Here is a 12,636-nt window from a genome sequence, read left to right on the forward strand (position 1 = left end):
TGCATAATGCTGTTTTTATCTTTCTGTATCCTACTGCCAGCCTGCTAGAATATATTTTCTGATTCTGGCAAATTTTCCCATGGAGACAGAAAATAAAATATATTTACGGCAAAATGAACAATATTTTAAACATGAATACTATTCCCATTCATTTAGAAAATGAACACTATTTATTCAACAGACATTCAGTCAAGAGTAAAAAAAAATACAAATGACCTATGATGATAATGCAGTATAGAAGCAAGCACCAGATCGTAATTTTCTGTTAAAAAACAAAAATCAAGATTACTTTGAGACAATACATTTCAGCAGCAGGAAGCAAAGATTTATTCATACCATCTTCTTTTCCACTGATTATCTTCTTCCCTTTCATTGTTGTGGATTGATAGTAATATTATGATATGGAATTTTGTAGATATAGAAATTGAGACCAGACAATAAATCTACACAGTATGTAAAAAATATGAGGGCGCACTCTCAGCGTTTTTACATTATATAAAGGTAACGGTTCCCCCGCACATGAGTGCTAGTCGTTTCCGACTCTAGGGGCCGGTGCTCATCTCCGTTTCAAAGCCGAAGAGCCAGCGCTTGTCCTAGGACGTCTCCGTGGTCATATGGCCAGCATGACTAGACGCCAAAGGTGCATGGAACGTTGTTACTTTCCCACCGTAGTGGTCCCTATTTTTCTACTTGCATTTTTATGTCCTTTCGAACTGCTAGGTTGGCAGAAGCTGGGACGAGTAACAGGCGCTCACTCTGTTACGCGGCACTCGGGATTCGACCTGCCAAACTGCCGACCATCTGATCGACAAGCTCAGCATCCTAACCCACTGAGCCACCGCGTCCCCTTTTACATTATAGGATTATTTATATGGACGGGTGAAAAAACAGTGATTTCATTTGTCCTTGGTTTCAAATTCCTTTACACAAGTTTTTTTTAAAAAGAACTGAATTCCTAAGTTCACCTGATTTTATAATATCAAGTATCAACACAATTTAAAAAGTAAATTTCAATTTATTTAAATGATTTATTAATAGTCTCCAACTCACACTTATATTAAAAAGCAAGAAAGATTTTCATTGTTTAACTGCCAGTGCTTAGGCCAGTTCAAGAGAAACTATAAACCAGTAAAACGACTTCTGTTGCTACTATCAGCTTGAGATTACTATGATACACCTCAAGGGAATCCAAATGTTCTTAGGAAAAATACAGTTTAACAAGTAAAATGTAACAAAAGAAAACATGAGTTTCCATTTTTACTTTTTTCTCTTTTTTTCAACACATTAATATTAATCACCACTGATGAGTTGCTTGGTTAGATCATTTACTGAACGTTCAGCCTAATAATACGTTAATTTATATTTGGCTACAATATAATATGATTGGGGGAGTACTCATGTTACAGAAATTTCTGTGAAATGTATGGACCAATTTTATCAGCATACCAAAGTGTACAAAATTCCAATCCCAATAAAATACATAAATCATAATTATATAAGCATTTAAAATACCCAAATATTGCAATTAGCAAAAAACCATAAATGAAACATAAATGAAAACATAAATTACATTTCAAAATCTGTACATGATTCATCTCATAATAAGGCATTAATCACAAAAAAATACGTTCTGTACAAAGTCACTTATTTCGGTTAAGAATCTACAATCACTATTTTTTAAAAAATGAAAAATGTATGTGCATATATCTAGTACCTAAAATAAAATAGACATTTATTGACTGATCACTCTGATCTCTAGCACCATCTTAAAGGAAAATTAAGTGAAAGCTGTGGTGACCAGGGAGATCAACAAAATGTGGTAATTTATTCCTTACTAAATTTTACTTTGAGCAGGCAAAAAGGGTTGGCTTAAGTTAGAACATTTTATTTTCATTTGTTTATTTAAAACATTCATATAGCCTAATAGCTTCAAAACTGGGAAGTCTCAACTCCCAACATAACTTATACCTGTCATTTTGGGGGTGGGGGGTAGCAAAATATATTTCCTGCTAAATCAGGTCAAACTTCCATTTAATTATAAAAATAATTATCAGATTTCTTTATGAAAGGATTGGTCACTGAGCAAAGTTTCTGTCATTCAGCCTTTACCTGTACCTTATCTATTTATGAATAATTCCATTGAAAAGTTTATTGCATCGGTAAGATAAATATTTTAAAATGTTTTAAATGTTTTAAAAGACACGTTTTGGCCATCTTTTCACATGCAGAACAATTCCATGTCACCGATATTGTTTGGTTACCAATTTAACCAGAATTCATTAAAAATACAATCACAGTTCAAGATATACATGATGTGCAATGCATTTGTACTATATGTTGCACAGCAACAGTATATTATAAAAGCAGCCTCCCTGCAAGAGCTGTAATCAACCCTATATTTTAGTAACTATTCTACATCATGTTTGCAAATTTTTCTGGACAAATAATCCATTAAAACGGTGTATTCAATACTGCTGCATTTATGTAGATTTTGGGTTAGCAGTTGTAGACAGGAGTCTGAAGTAAAAAACTGATTGTATAAATCAGAAGAACCACAGTCTTCAGCAAAGTAAACAGAGGTCGTTGCTGTGATAAGGCAACATTTTTAGGGTTCTGATTGAAATTCAGTCTCATCCATCTGAAGAGTGTCATTATCACCCAATAATTCTGTTTCGGGCACAGAGCCCTGTTCTTCCTCCTCTTCCTGGACCAGATTCTGAGCAATGTCTTCTGACACATTATGTACCTCTTCTACTCCTTCAGTTAGAAGAGCAGCCCGGTCAGCCATGGAAGCATTGGAGGGTGCAGTTGTTACATATCCTGTACTAGTGGAACCACTCCCACTATGATGAGAGGCTGGTTTTGGCATCATCTGAGGAGCTATTTGTGGAGGGGCCATCTGCATTGGGATTTGGACAGGATAAAAATTTGGCAAATATGCTCCATAGGCTGGCATTGGTTGGTAACCATTGACAGGAATGTAAAGTTGAGGAGGTGGCACCATTGGTCTTATTTGTCCTTTCATTGGTATGAACTGTGGCTGAGAGAAAGCTTGAGTTTTCTGCTTCGGCCCAACATACCTGGCATTGCTGACATTACTAACAGGACTTGTACTGAGGGAACTGGTTTGTGTAGTGTTGCTTGCACCAGAGGTTTGTGCAGAACTGTTGTAATTTGATAGGTTTCCCCATGTTCTCAATCTGTTGTGGATATCTTTGAATTTTGGCCTTCTATTGGGAAATTCATTCCAACATTCTAACATCAGTGAGTACATCCATGCAGGACAGTCATCTGGACATGGCAAAACCTGCCTATTTCTAATCATCTCAATGACATCTTGGTTGGAATAGCCACAGTAAGGCTGCAAGCCATAGCTGAAGATCTCCCACAGCAGTACTCCATAAGACCAGATGTCTGAATCAACGGAAAATTTGCCATACATGATTGCTTCAGGGGACATCCATCGAATAGGAAGAGGATTATTTCCCATTAGTTTATAATAATCAGCAGAATAAACTTCCCTGAAAAGGCCTAAGTCAGATATTTTCACACTGAGTTTATCAAACACGAGCACATTTCTGGTGGCCAAATCTTTGTGGACCACATGGTGGCTTGAGAGATATTCCATTCCTGATGCTATCTGAGTTACAACGTGAAAAAAATCAGCTGGCTCCAATGTTGATTTCACTGTCTTATCATCATCGGTGCTACCAACATCAGAGTGAGGAGATCTCATAACAAGGAACTCATGAAGGTCACTATGAGCACAGTAGCTAAAAATCATACTGGCGGGCTGTTCTTTGGTCACTATTCCCAGTAAACAAACTATATTGGGATGCTGTAATCTTGATCTCATCATTGCTTCATGCTTAAATTCTTCTCGGAGAGTTAAATCTGCTTTATCCTTGAGTGTTTTGATGGCAACTGTTTGTGTTTGTTCCCCTGGAGCGGTACCAAACAGGTGACCTTTATAAACTTTTCCAAACTTCTCTTCACCTAGTTCCTCCATGAATCTCACACTAGAAAGGCTGATTTCTTTTATTTTGTTCTGAAAGTAAAAAGAGTAACAGGATAAGATGGTCTACCATATTAGAAACCCTTAGCAGCAAATCTAAGTTAAAAGTAAAGGCTTTGTCCACATTTATATTAACCCGCTTAAGTGCACAAAATCTGTTTCAAGGATTTTTACTACCTTGGCATCTTTCTGCATCTGTTCTCAGTTCAAACACTTGAGAAATGAATAAATGCTGGGGAACCTACTGGGAGGTTTGATATGGGTCAAGAAATGTTAAATTAAAATGGTATTGCTAGAAGACTGTAGAATAATTAATATTAAATGTTATCTTTATGATGTAAAATAAGCTGTCTGCATGCATAAATTTGGGTAAGGTACCTGTTTGTGCTGATTAATGAGAGGCATTTCCATGTCTTGGCTGGGAGAGGCCATCAGCTGACGACGCTGTGGAGTGGTGGCAGATGCTTTCTGCTTGTTCCTGCACATGCAGACCAAGAGGAAAAGGCAGGCAATAACTAGAGGGATGGCTATGCTCGGAACCAGGATGTAGAGGATTCCCATTTTGCTGCTGTCACGTGGGCCTGTGAGATGAAAAAGCATTGCATGTTTTCATTTCATGTTTTTCAGATGGAGTTCAAAAGCAAGACAAATAATGTTATATATTCCAAGGCTAGACAATGAATACAGCCCACAGCAATATGTACAGGTAATCCCTGACTTACAGCCATTTGTTTAGTAACTGTCTGAAGTTACAATGGCACTGAAAAAATGACTTACGAGTTTTTTTCACACTTACAACCACTGCAGCATGGTCACATGATCAAAATTCAGATGCTTGGCAACTGGCACGTGTCTATGACGGTTGCAGTACCCCTAGGGTCATGTGGTCAGATTTACCCTGTTACTAGCTTAACAACTGCAGTGATTCACTTAACAACTGTGGCAAGAAACGTCATAAAATGGGGCAAAATTCACTTATGTCTTGTTGAACAACAGAAATTTTAGGCTCGGTTGTGGTCGTTAGTTGAGAGCTGTCTGTAATACGAACTTATACACATCTTTGTAATGTAATCCACAATGGACACAAAGACCTTGTCTCAAATGAAATGCAGGGGATTGAGCGATTAGTATGAATTTCAACACTATCTATATGGACTTGCTACCAAAGCATATCATTAAGTCACAGACCTTTCTCGGGATCAAGTGGTTTATTGTAAGATTATGAGGCACACATCGTATTTTGCTCACAGACTGCACAATGGAAAAGCATCCAAAACTGATCCTATGTGAAAGTATTAAAGGTTCCCCCGCACATGCGTGCTAGTCGTTTCCAACTCTAGGGGCTGGTGCTCATCTCCGTTTCAAAGCTGAAGAGCCAGTGCTTGTCCGAGGATGTCTCCGTGGTCATGTGGCCAGCATGACTAGATGCCAAAGGCGCATGGAACGCTGTTACCTTCCCACCATAGTGGTCCCTATTTTTCTACTTCCATTTTTACATGCTTTCAAACTGCTAGGTTGGCAGAATCTGGGATGAGTCACAGGCGCTCACTCTGTTACGCGGCACTTGGGATTCGACCCGCCAAACTGCCGACCATCTGATTGACAAGCTCAGCATCCTAACCCACTGAGCCACCGCGTCCCTATGTGAAAGTATTAGAGCCAATCAAACCTTTACTGCAGTCATAAACCAGCGTAAGGAGGAGACGAGCGTAAAAAGTATGGGATACAATCAGTGGTGGGATTCAGCCGCTTCGCACCAGTTCAGTAGAACTGGTAGCTAATTTTTTGTTGCCCAGACCCAGAACAGACTTCTGGAAGTGGCATCCACACAGAACACTGGTTGTTATTTGAATCCCACCACTGGATACAATCTTTAAAAATCAAAAGGGATACAATAAAAACAGTAACCTAAAAAAGATAGCTCTCTCTCTCTCTCTCTCTGACACACACACACACACTCACACACACACACTCACACACACACACTAATATCTAGTTTTTAGATTAGACTTGTCGGTCAACCTGTTGGACTAAATAGAATGTTGGAAAGACAGAAGGAATCAGAAGTGAAGCTTCCTTATGAGCCAAACTGTCTTTCCCACTTATATGACTAGGTAATAGTAAGATAGCATTCAACCACCTCTCCCAGTCTTTCCTCCATGTAAAATGAAGGAAAACTTGTTCTCTTCTTCTGCTCTCCAATGAGAAATGATTCCACTCGTCTTTTCATTTCTGCACTGAAAAGAAAATAACTGCTTCCTTTCATCATCCTCCTATAAAACAGAAGGCACTTGAAGAAAACAGCAACAAACTGCGATCTGCTCTCCATCATCTTGTTGTGCAGAATGAGAACAGGTTTACGTCAAAACCAATCCTTAAAAAAACTTTTTATTTGCAAGAACAGTTTGATAGTGAAGCTCAATTGCCTTGAGAACTGGACAGATTCCCTCTAGTGAATAGCTTGGACTTCCTGCACTGAGTAGGGATTTGGATTTGATGATCTAAATGGCCTTTTAAAACTCTGACATTTGTCTTTTATTTTCTCTGCATAGTGTCTTTTCCCAAGCATGAGGGCAGAGAATAATTTCTAACTGTCTTCTACTGCATGATACCAGAGTATGGAAGAGGAAGCAGAAAGTGAAGAAGAAAGGGCAGAGAGAAGAATGGGTGGAGGCAGAAAGTGAATGGAAAGCAGGTGAAGATTTGGGGGAGATTTTGGTTATATTCACAGAAAATTAAATAGATTTTGGGCTAGAGCAAACCCAGCACTCAAATAAATGTACAACCTTATTTGACCCACATCCACTTTAATATTATATCCTGTTCTTTTAGGACAGAACAAAAAATCCACAAAGGTGAGTATAAAAAGAAAAACGGAATTAAAGGAAAGTTCAAAACAATAAATTGATTTCATAATGAATGTTAACAAGGCATTGTTCAAAGCCAGGACCTCATTCCCATTTTTATTATTATTATGATTCTCAAAGATCCGATAGGCTAATTCAGCATCAAAATAAACCAATGGCAGCTAAGGGGACTTTCCTATTATTTCACATATTTGTGTAATAAAATATGAAAAAATACCACTAAATGCATTTTTTTGCACATCACACAAAGAATCTTTTAAAAGTCACAGTTTAAAGAATCAGTCCTGACCGCATTTGGAAATAACATTAAATCATAATTTAATCTCTCCCTAATCCTACCCACAGGCACCCATTTGGGGCCCAGTGAAAAATTAAAAAGCAGCAAATATTCAGTGTAAGAGGTTAGTTCAATATAACTGTCTGTAACCTCATATTCCACCATTTCCGTCTATTTTCAGTTTAGGCCCAGCAACTCATTTTAATAAAAACTAGAAGAAATTTAAAAACATAAAATCCTATAGTGCTCTTATGCTGAAGGGCAACAACTAAAGGTATACTCATCCAAACCATATATAACTAAAAATGCAAAAAAATGGATTGTCCTAAGTCCTGTATTTCCGAGATGAACAACTGTAAATTGAACTTAATCATATTACCACTCAACATCTTAAAGACATCATAGCCCTGTTTAGTCCCCATGATATTTTTTTTCTATACCTTTTGTCTCTGAATTAGAATACACTACATGGATTAAACATCTTTATTCACTGGACAGAAATGCAGCCAAACGTAAGTGTATGTCAACACTGCAACGATCTTGGCTGAAGCCATTTTTTCTTCGTTTTTGGTTGCCACAATACTGGGAGGGGGGATGAGTGGTTTTAAGGTTAGACTAAACAATACTTTGTTCCGTGGGAACCAAGGTCATTGCTGCCTGACTTTTGGTGGGCTGAGCCTACTGTTAGAAAGCCCACCAAATTATTCTTATGGGGAACGTGGATAATTACATAGTGCTGGGGTGGGAAGTGCAACTTTGTAACATTGTAACGCTTGGGAGGGAACTCCAGACTTGGTTTCTCTTTTGACTGTGCCGATACTTTGTAGCCAATAAACATGTTCTTTACAGAAACTTCTTGCCTTGGAGTTCTCCTTTTACTGGTCTCCTCTATCAGAACCATGACATGGCACAGATGAACAATGGCTACATCACTCCAAAAGAATTACCTGTTTCCCCAAAACTAAGACTGGGTCTTACATTTATTTTTGGTCCAAAAGACCCATTAGGGCTTATTTTCAGGGGATTTTTCCATGTACGGGAGGCGGCGAATGCGCGGGAGCCTAAGGTGTCTGGCAGCAGTCGCAGCCCACTGGCTCTTGGCTGGCACGCTCTGGGGCTGCGAAGAGCAGGTGAGTGGGAGGGGCTTCAGCAGATGTCTGGCTGGTGGACGGAGGCAGCCACAATGGCTTACAGGACTTCCCAGGGTAGATGCTCAGAAAGAGGCAGCAGTACCAGTGGAACACGCCCTTCAGGTGAGGAGGAAAGCGGCATGGACAGGCAGGGGCAGCTGAAATGTCTACCTTGGGAAGCCCTGTAACCTGTTACAGCCGCCTCTCTCCGCCTGCCAGACGTCACTGAAGCCACAAAGAAAGGGGAGGCATGTGCTGCCCAGTCCTTCGGCTGCCCCTGCCTGTCCATGTTGATCTTCTCCTGTCCTGCATTCCACTGGCACTGCCACTGCCTCCTGAGCATCTGCTCTGGGAAGCCCTGTAAGTTGCTCCGGCCACGGGCAAACAGATGGTTTGATGGAGTGGGTGGGCGGCCACGCAGATTCCTGCTGGACAGGGCTGGTGCTGGTAGTGCTACCGCCATGAGGCGACACAAGGGGCAGGGTGTGGGTGACCTGGCTGTGGGAGCCCTGAGATGCGTGGGTGCAGGGTGCATGAGGCAGCTCCACTGTCCACCACCTGCCTCGTCTTACCTCATGGCGATGCCGTGCACCCTCCTATTCCGTTGCAGCTGCAAGCAACCAGTCGGTGGGATGGAGTGGGCAAGCTCTTAACTAGGGCTTATTTTGGGGGTAGGGCTTATATTAGGTGCACACATAAAAATCATGCTAGGGCTTATTTTCTGGGTGGATTTTATTTTCGGGGAAAGACAGAATTAGAAAATTAAATTAAAAAATTAAAATCGCTGCCCCACATAGCAAATTTGCCTGATTTTTCCAAGTCTTCGATCTCTATCTCCCTTAAATAAAAATAGCAACTGGTGTTGTCAGATCAACTGGTTGCAGTCCTTAGATCTCTTAGCATCAGTGTCAATGAATACATACATTATACATTTGATAACAAACTAATTTTTGGATTAATTTCATTTATAAAAATAGCAACAAAAAGCATTTTTTGCACATCACACAAAGTAAGAATAATTCATGCATGAATAACTTCATTCTAGAAGTGGTAAAAAAATAGTAATACATACTACATGCAGGTACTTCACACAGTTCCATGCGTACGTTTTTGTTCTGAGTAAAACACCAAGGTCCTTCCATCTGGCTTCCAGGATTGCGGCAATAAGCATGCCCACCTCCAAGCTCAGGAAACTCTGTACTTGTTAAGTCATGGGAATGAGGATGCTGGGAATCCCAATACTGACAATTGTGGCCTGACTTTGTGACACTGACAGTTCCTCTATAATCAGCACCAGAGCCATTGTAACACTGGTGATCTGCAAAACAGTGGATTTAACAAGAGACTTATGAAGAATAAGAAATGTTCCCATTCTTTCTCTCTGCATAGATTTGTTCCTTTGCTACATACAATGTGTAGCTCTACAATAAAGCTTCTGCTCTACAGTATTCCTTTTTGATTTGGGATAAGATCAGCTGCTTTTTCCAAAAGTAGAAAATAAAGAAAACAATCAAGCCTGCAGAAACAAGCTAAAGTAACCTAGCCAGGAAGTATGCGTTTCCGATAAGCTTTATGCCTAAGGAAGAGCCCAGAAATTAACCAGAACACCCATGTCAACATTACTCTGTCTCAACTGCTTGACCTGCTCCAAGTATTCCACTATCTTCCTCCCGCCTGCCCCATTTAGCTTCTTCCATTTCTTCCCTCCCTCCTGCTATTTTCCCCTCTCAGATCTTTCTCTTGCAAATGAATTACTACCAAGCACCATTTTCATTTGTATATTATATCTAGTCTAGTTGCAAAAGGTTATCGCCTCTTTCTCCACCAAATTTATTTCACTGCAGTCTTAACATCTCTCGAGTGCTTAGCAACAGTGAGAGATTATACCACACTGTGTTCTATTCTGAATCAAGCACAACATAAAGCAAGTTAGCTTGAAGAAGGGCATTCCTTGCTTTCAGGGAGGTCTGGCAACTGGTCAGCTGCTTGAGGCAGCCTCTGCATTTTTCTGGCAATATTCCTTTACACCGTATAGACGAGAAGCTGGGGAAAAGTTTTCACCTGGGCCATTCCTCTTTCTCATCACTGCATTCTCCCTCCAAGTTAATTCCAAGCAGTCAAAAGGCAAAACATTGAAAGATGTTAAGTTCTGGAAGCAGGCAAATACATACATTCAGAAATGGCACTCAGAGGAAAAATCCACACTAATTTTCCATTAAGCCAGGGGTGGGGAACTATGGCCCTTTTATGACTTGCGGATTTCAACTCCTAGAATTCCTGAGCCAGGAATTCTGGGAGTTGAAGTCCATAAGTCATAAAGGGGCCATAGTTCCCCACCTCTGCATTAAACAAATGGAAGAGAAAAGCAGAAAGGAAATGTAACAATAAACTTACATCTGTTGAGCCGTTCTACAGGAATTCCAATTTTTATACAGTTGGCAGCCTCCAAAGAATCTGGCAAGGGCAAGTCCTCACATTTAGGTGGCTGGAGCTGCATCAGAATGAGGGGATTGGATCTAGCAATGTTGTACTCCTGCCGACAAAGATCATTCTCTAGAACTTCGCACTCATCACGACACAGCTCTCTAGGCTTAGGTATCCGGGAACGCTCATCACACAGTGGAAACACAAAGTGACAAAATGATGGGATGGCAAATTGGGAACACTGATCAGATAAATGGGTGGATGTGCCGATCATGGTAAATGCAGCTGGAAAGGCAAGACAGAAAAGCCAATAATTAAGGCCCAGTTCCTATAATAAATGAACATCAATACAGTACTACTGTTTTTCATGTATTTGGAATGACTTCAAGCCAAACTACTGAGAGCATTAATAAAAACTTAGTTGGAACAGACAGCAGATACACTGTACAAACCTTTATATATTTTGACACACATAAGGTTAACAAGATTATGCAGTAGGAAAATGGTATATTGTACTAACCATGATCAGAAGGTCGGCAGTTTGGCGGGTCGAATCCCGAGTGCCGCGTAGCAGAGTGAGCGCCTGTTACTCGTCCCAGCTTCTGCCAACCTAGCAGTTCGAAAGCACATAAAAATGCAAGTAGAAAACTAGGGACCACTGCGGTGGGAAGGTAACAGCGTTCCGTGCGCCTTTGGCGTCTAGTCATGCCGGCCACATGACCACGGAGACGTCTTCGGACAAGCGCTGGCTCTTTGGCTTTGAAACGGAGATGAGCACCAGCCCCTAGAGTCGGAAACGACTAGCATGCATGTGCGGGGGAACCTTTACCTTTACCTTTACTAACCATGAAGGTCAATTTTATAGCATCCAGCCCACTCAGGCAGCATCAAGATGGGGAAACATTTCAGGGCTTTATATATAACTAGGACAAACTTTACCTAGTTTTCTCACATATTTTTAATTTGCTAAGACTTTTGTCTTTGTTTTTGTGGCGTCATTCAAGAACTGAGGGAGGGGCTAACCCCTCCCAGAATTCTAAGGCTTGCCTCCAGAGTGAAGGGGAGGAGGCAAATTTACCATCAGATTTCTTGTCTGTTACATAAATTTGACTTCCCAGGAAATCTACTATATTGACTTTTTCATTCCAGAAACTTGGCAACTTACCAGGGCCCACTCACTGATAGTTCATAAATCACCTATTGGAAGTTCTGTTATACAACTTTTCGCTGATTTGAATTACAAAAGGAGAGACTTATAATATTCTACTGATAGCAAATAAAGAGGGTCAAACCTGCCTCAAAATCCCACATGTGTATACATGTCTAAACCAAAGCATATAAATGAACTGTGCTCATTGAGTTATAAAATAAAAGCACAATGTGTTTGTTAAAAGCATGCATTTCTATAGTCTCACTTCATATGTTCTGTACCTGAGTTCTTGCAAGTTCTAGGGCTTAGCCATTCTTAGCTCTAGCTAAAATTAAATTGTTTTATTTTCATTACTACACTGTAAAGGTAAAGGTTCCCCTGCACACGCGTGCTAGTCATTTCCAACTCTAGGGGCCGGTGCTCATCTACATTTCAAAGCCAAAGAGCCAGTGCTTGTCCGAGGACATCTCCGTGGTCATGTGGCCGGCATGACTAGATGCCAAAGGCACATGGAACGCTGTTACCTTCCCACCGTAGTGGTCCCTATTTTTCTACTTGTATTTTTACGTGCTTTCGAACTGCTAGGTTGGCAGAAGCTGGGACGAGTAACATGCGCTCACTCTGTTACACAGCACTCAGGATTTGACCTGCCAAACTGCCGACCTTCTGATCGACAAGCTCAGCGTCCTAACCCACTGAGCCACCGTGTCCCATTTACTACACTGAATAAGTATTAAAAATGCATTTTCTACTCTAAAACACAAGTCAGTAAA

General features: G+C 40.5%; 1 protein-coding gene across 1 annotated transcript in view; it reads right to left on the reverse strand.

Moving 5' to 3' along the window:
• Nucleotides 1-228: 228 nt before the first annotated feature.
• Nucleotides 229-12,636, reverse strand: part of ROR2 (receptor tyrosine kinase like orphan receptor 2) — a 54,390-nt gene continuing 41,982 nt past the window's right edge. The window contains exons 6-9 of the mRNA XM_083354647.1: nt 10,684-10,998; nt 9,362-9,607; nt 4,394-4,596; nt 229-4,048 (exon numbers count right to left, since the gene is read on the reverse strand). Of these exons, the coding sequence (XP_083210773.1) occupies nt 2,606-4,048; nt 4,394-4,596; nt 9,362-9,607; nt 10,684-10,998 (2,207 nt within the window). The 3' untranslated portion in view covers nt 229-2,605. The remainder of the gene's footprint in view (nt 4,049-4,393; nt 4,597-9,361; nt 9,608-10,683; nt 10,999-12,636) is intronic.

This window comes from Vipera ursinii, assembly GCF_947247035.1.
Source record: "Vipera ursinii genome assembly, chromosome: 2".
Lineage (NCBI taxonomy): Eukaryota > Metazoa > Chordata > Lepidosauria > Squamata > Viperidae > Vipera > Vipera ursinii.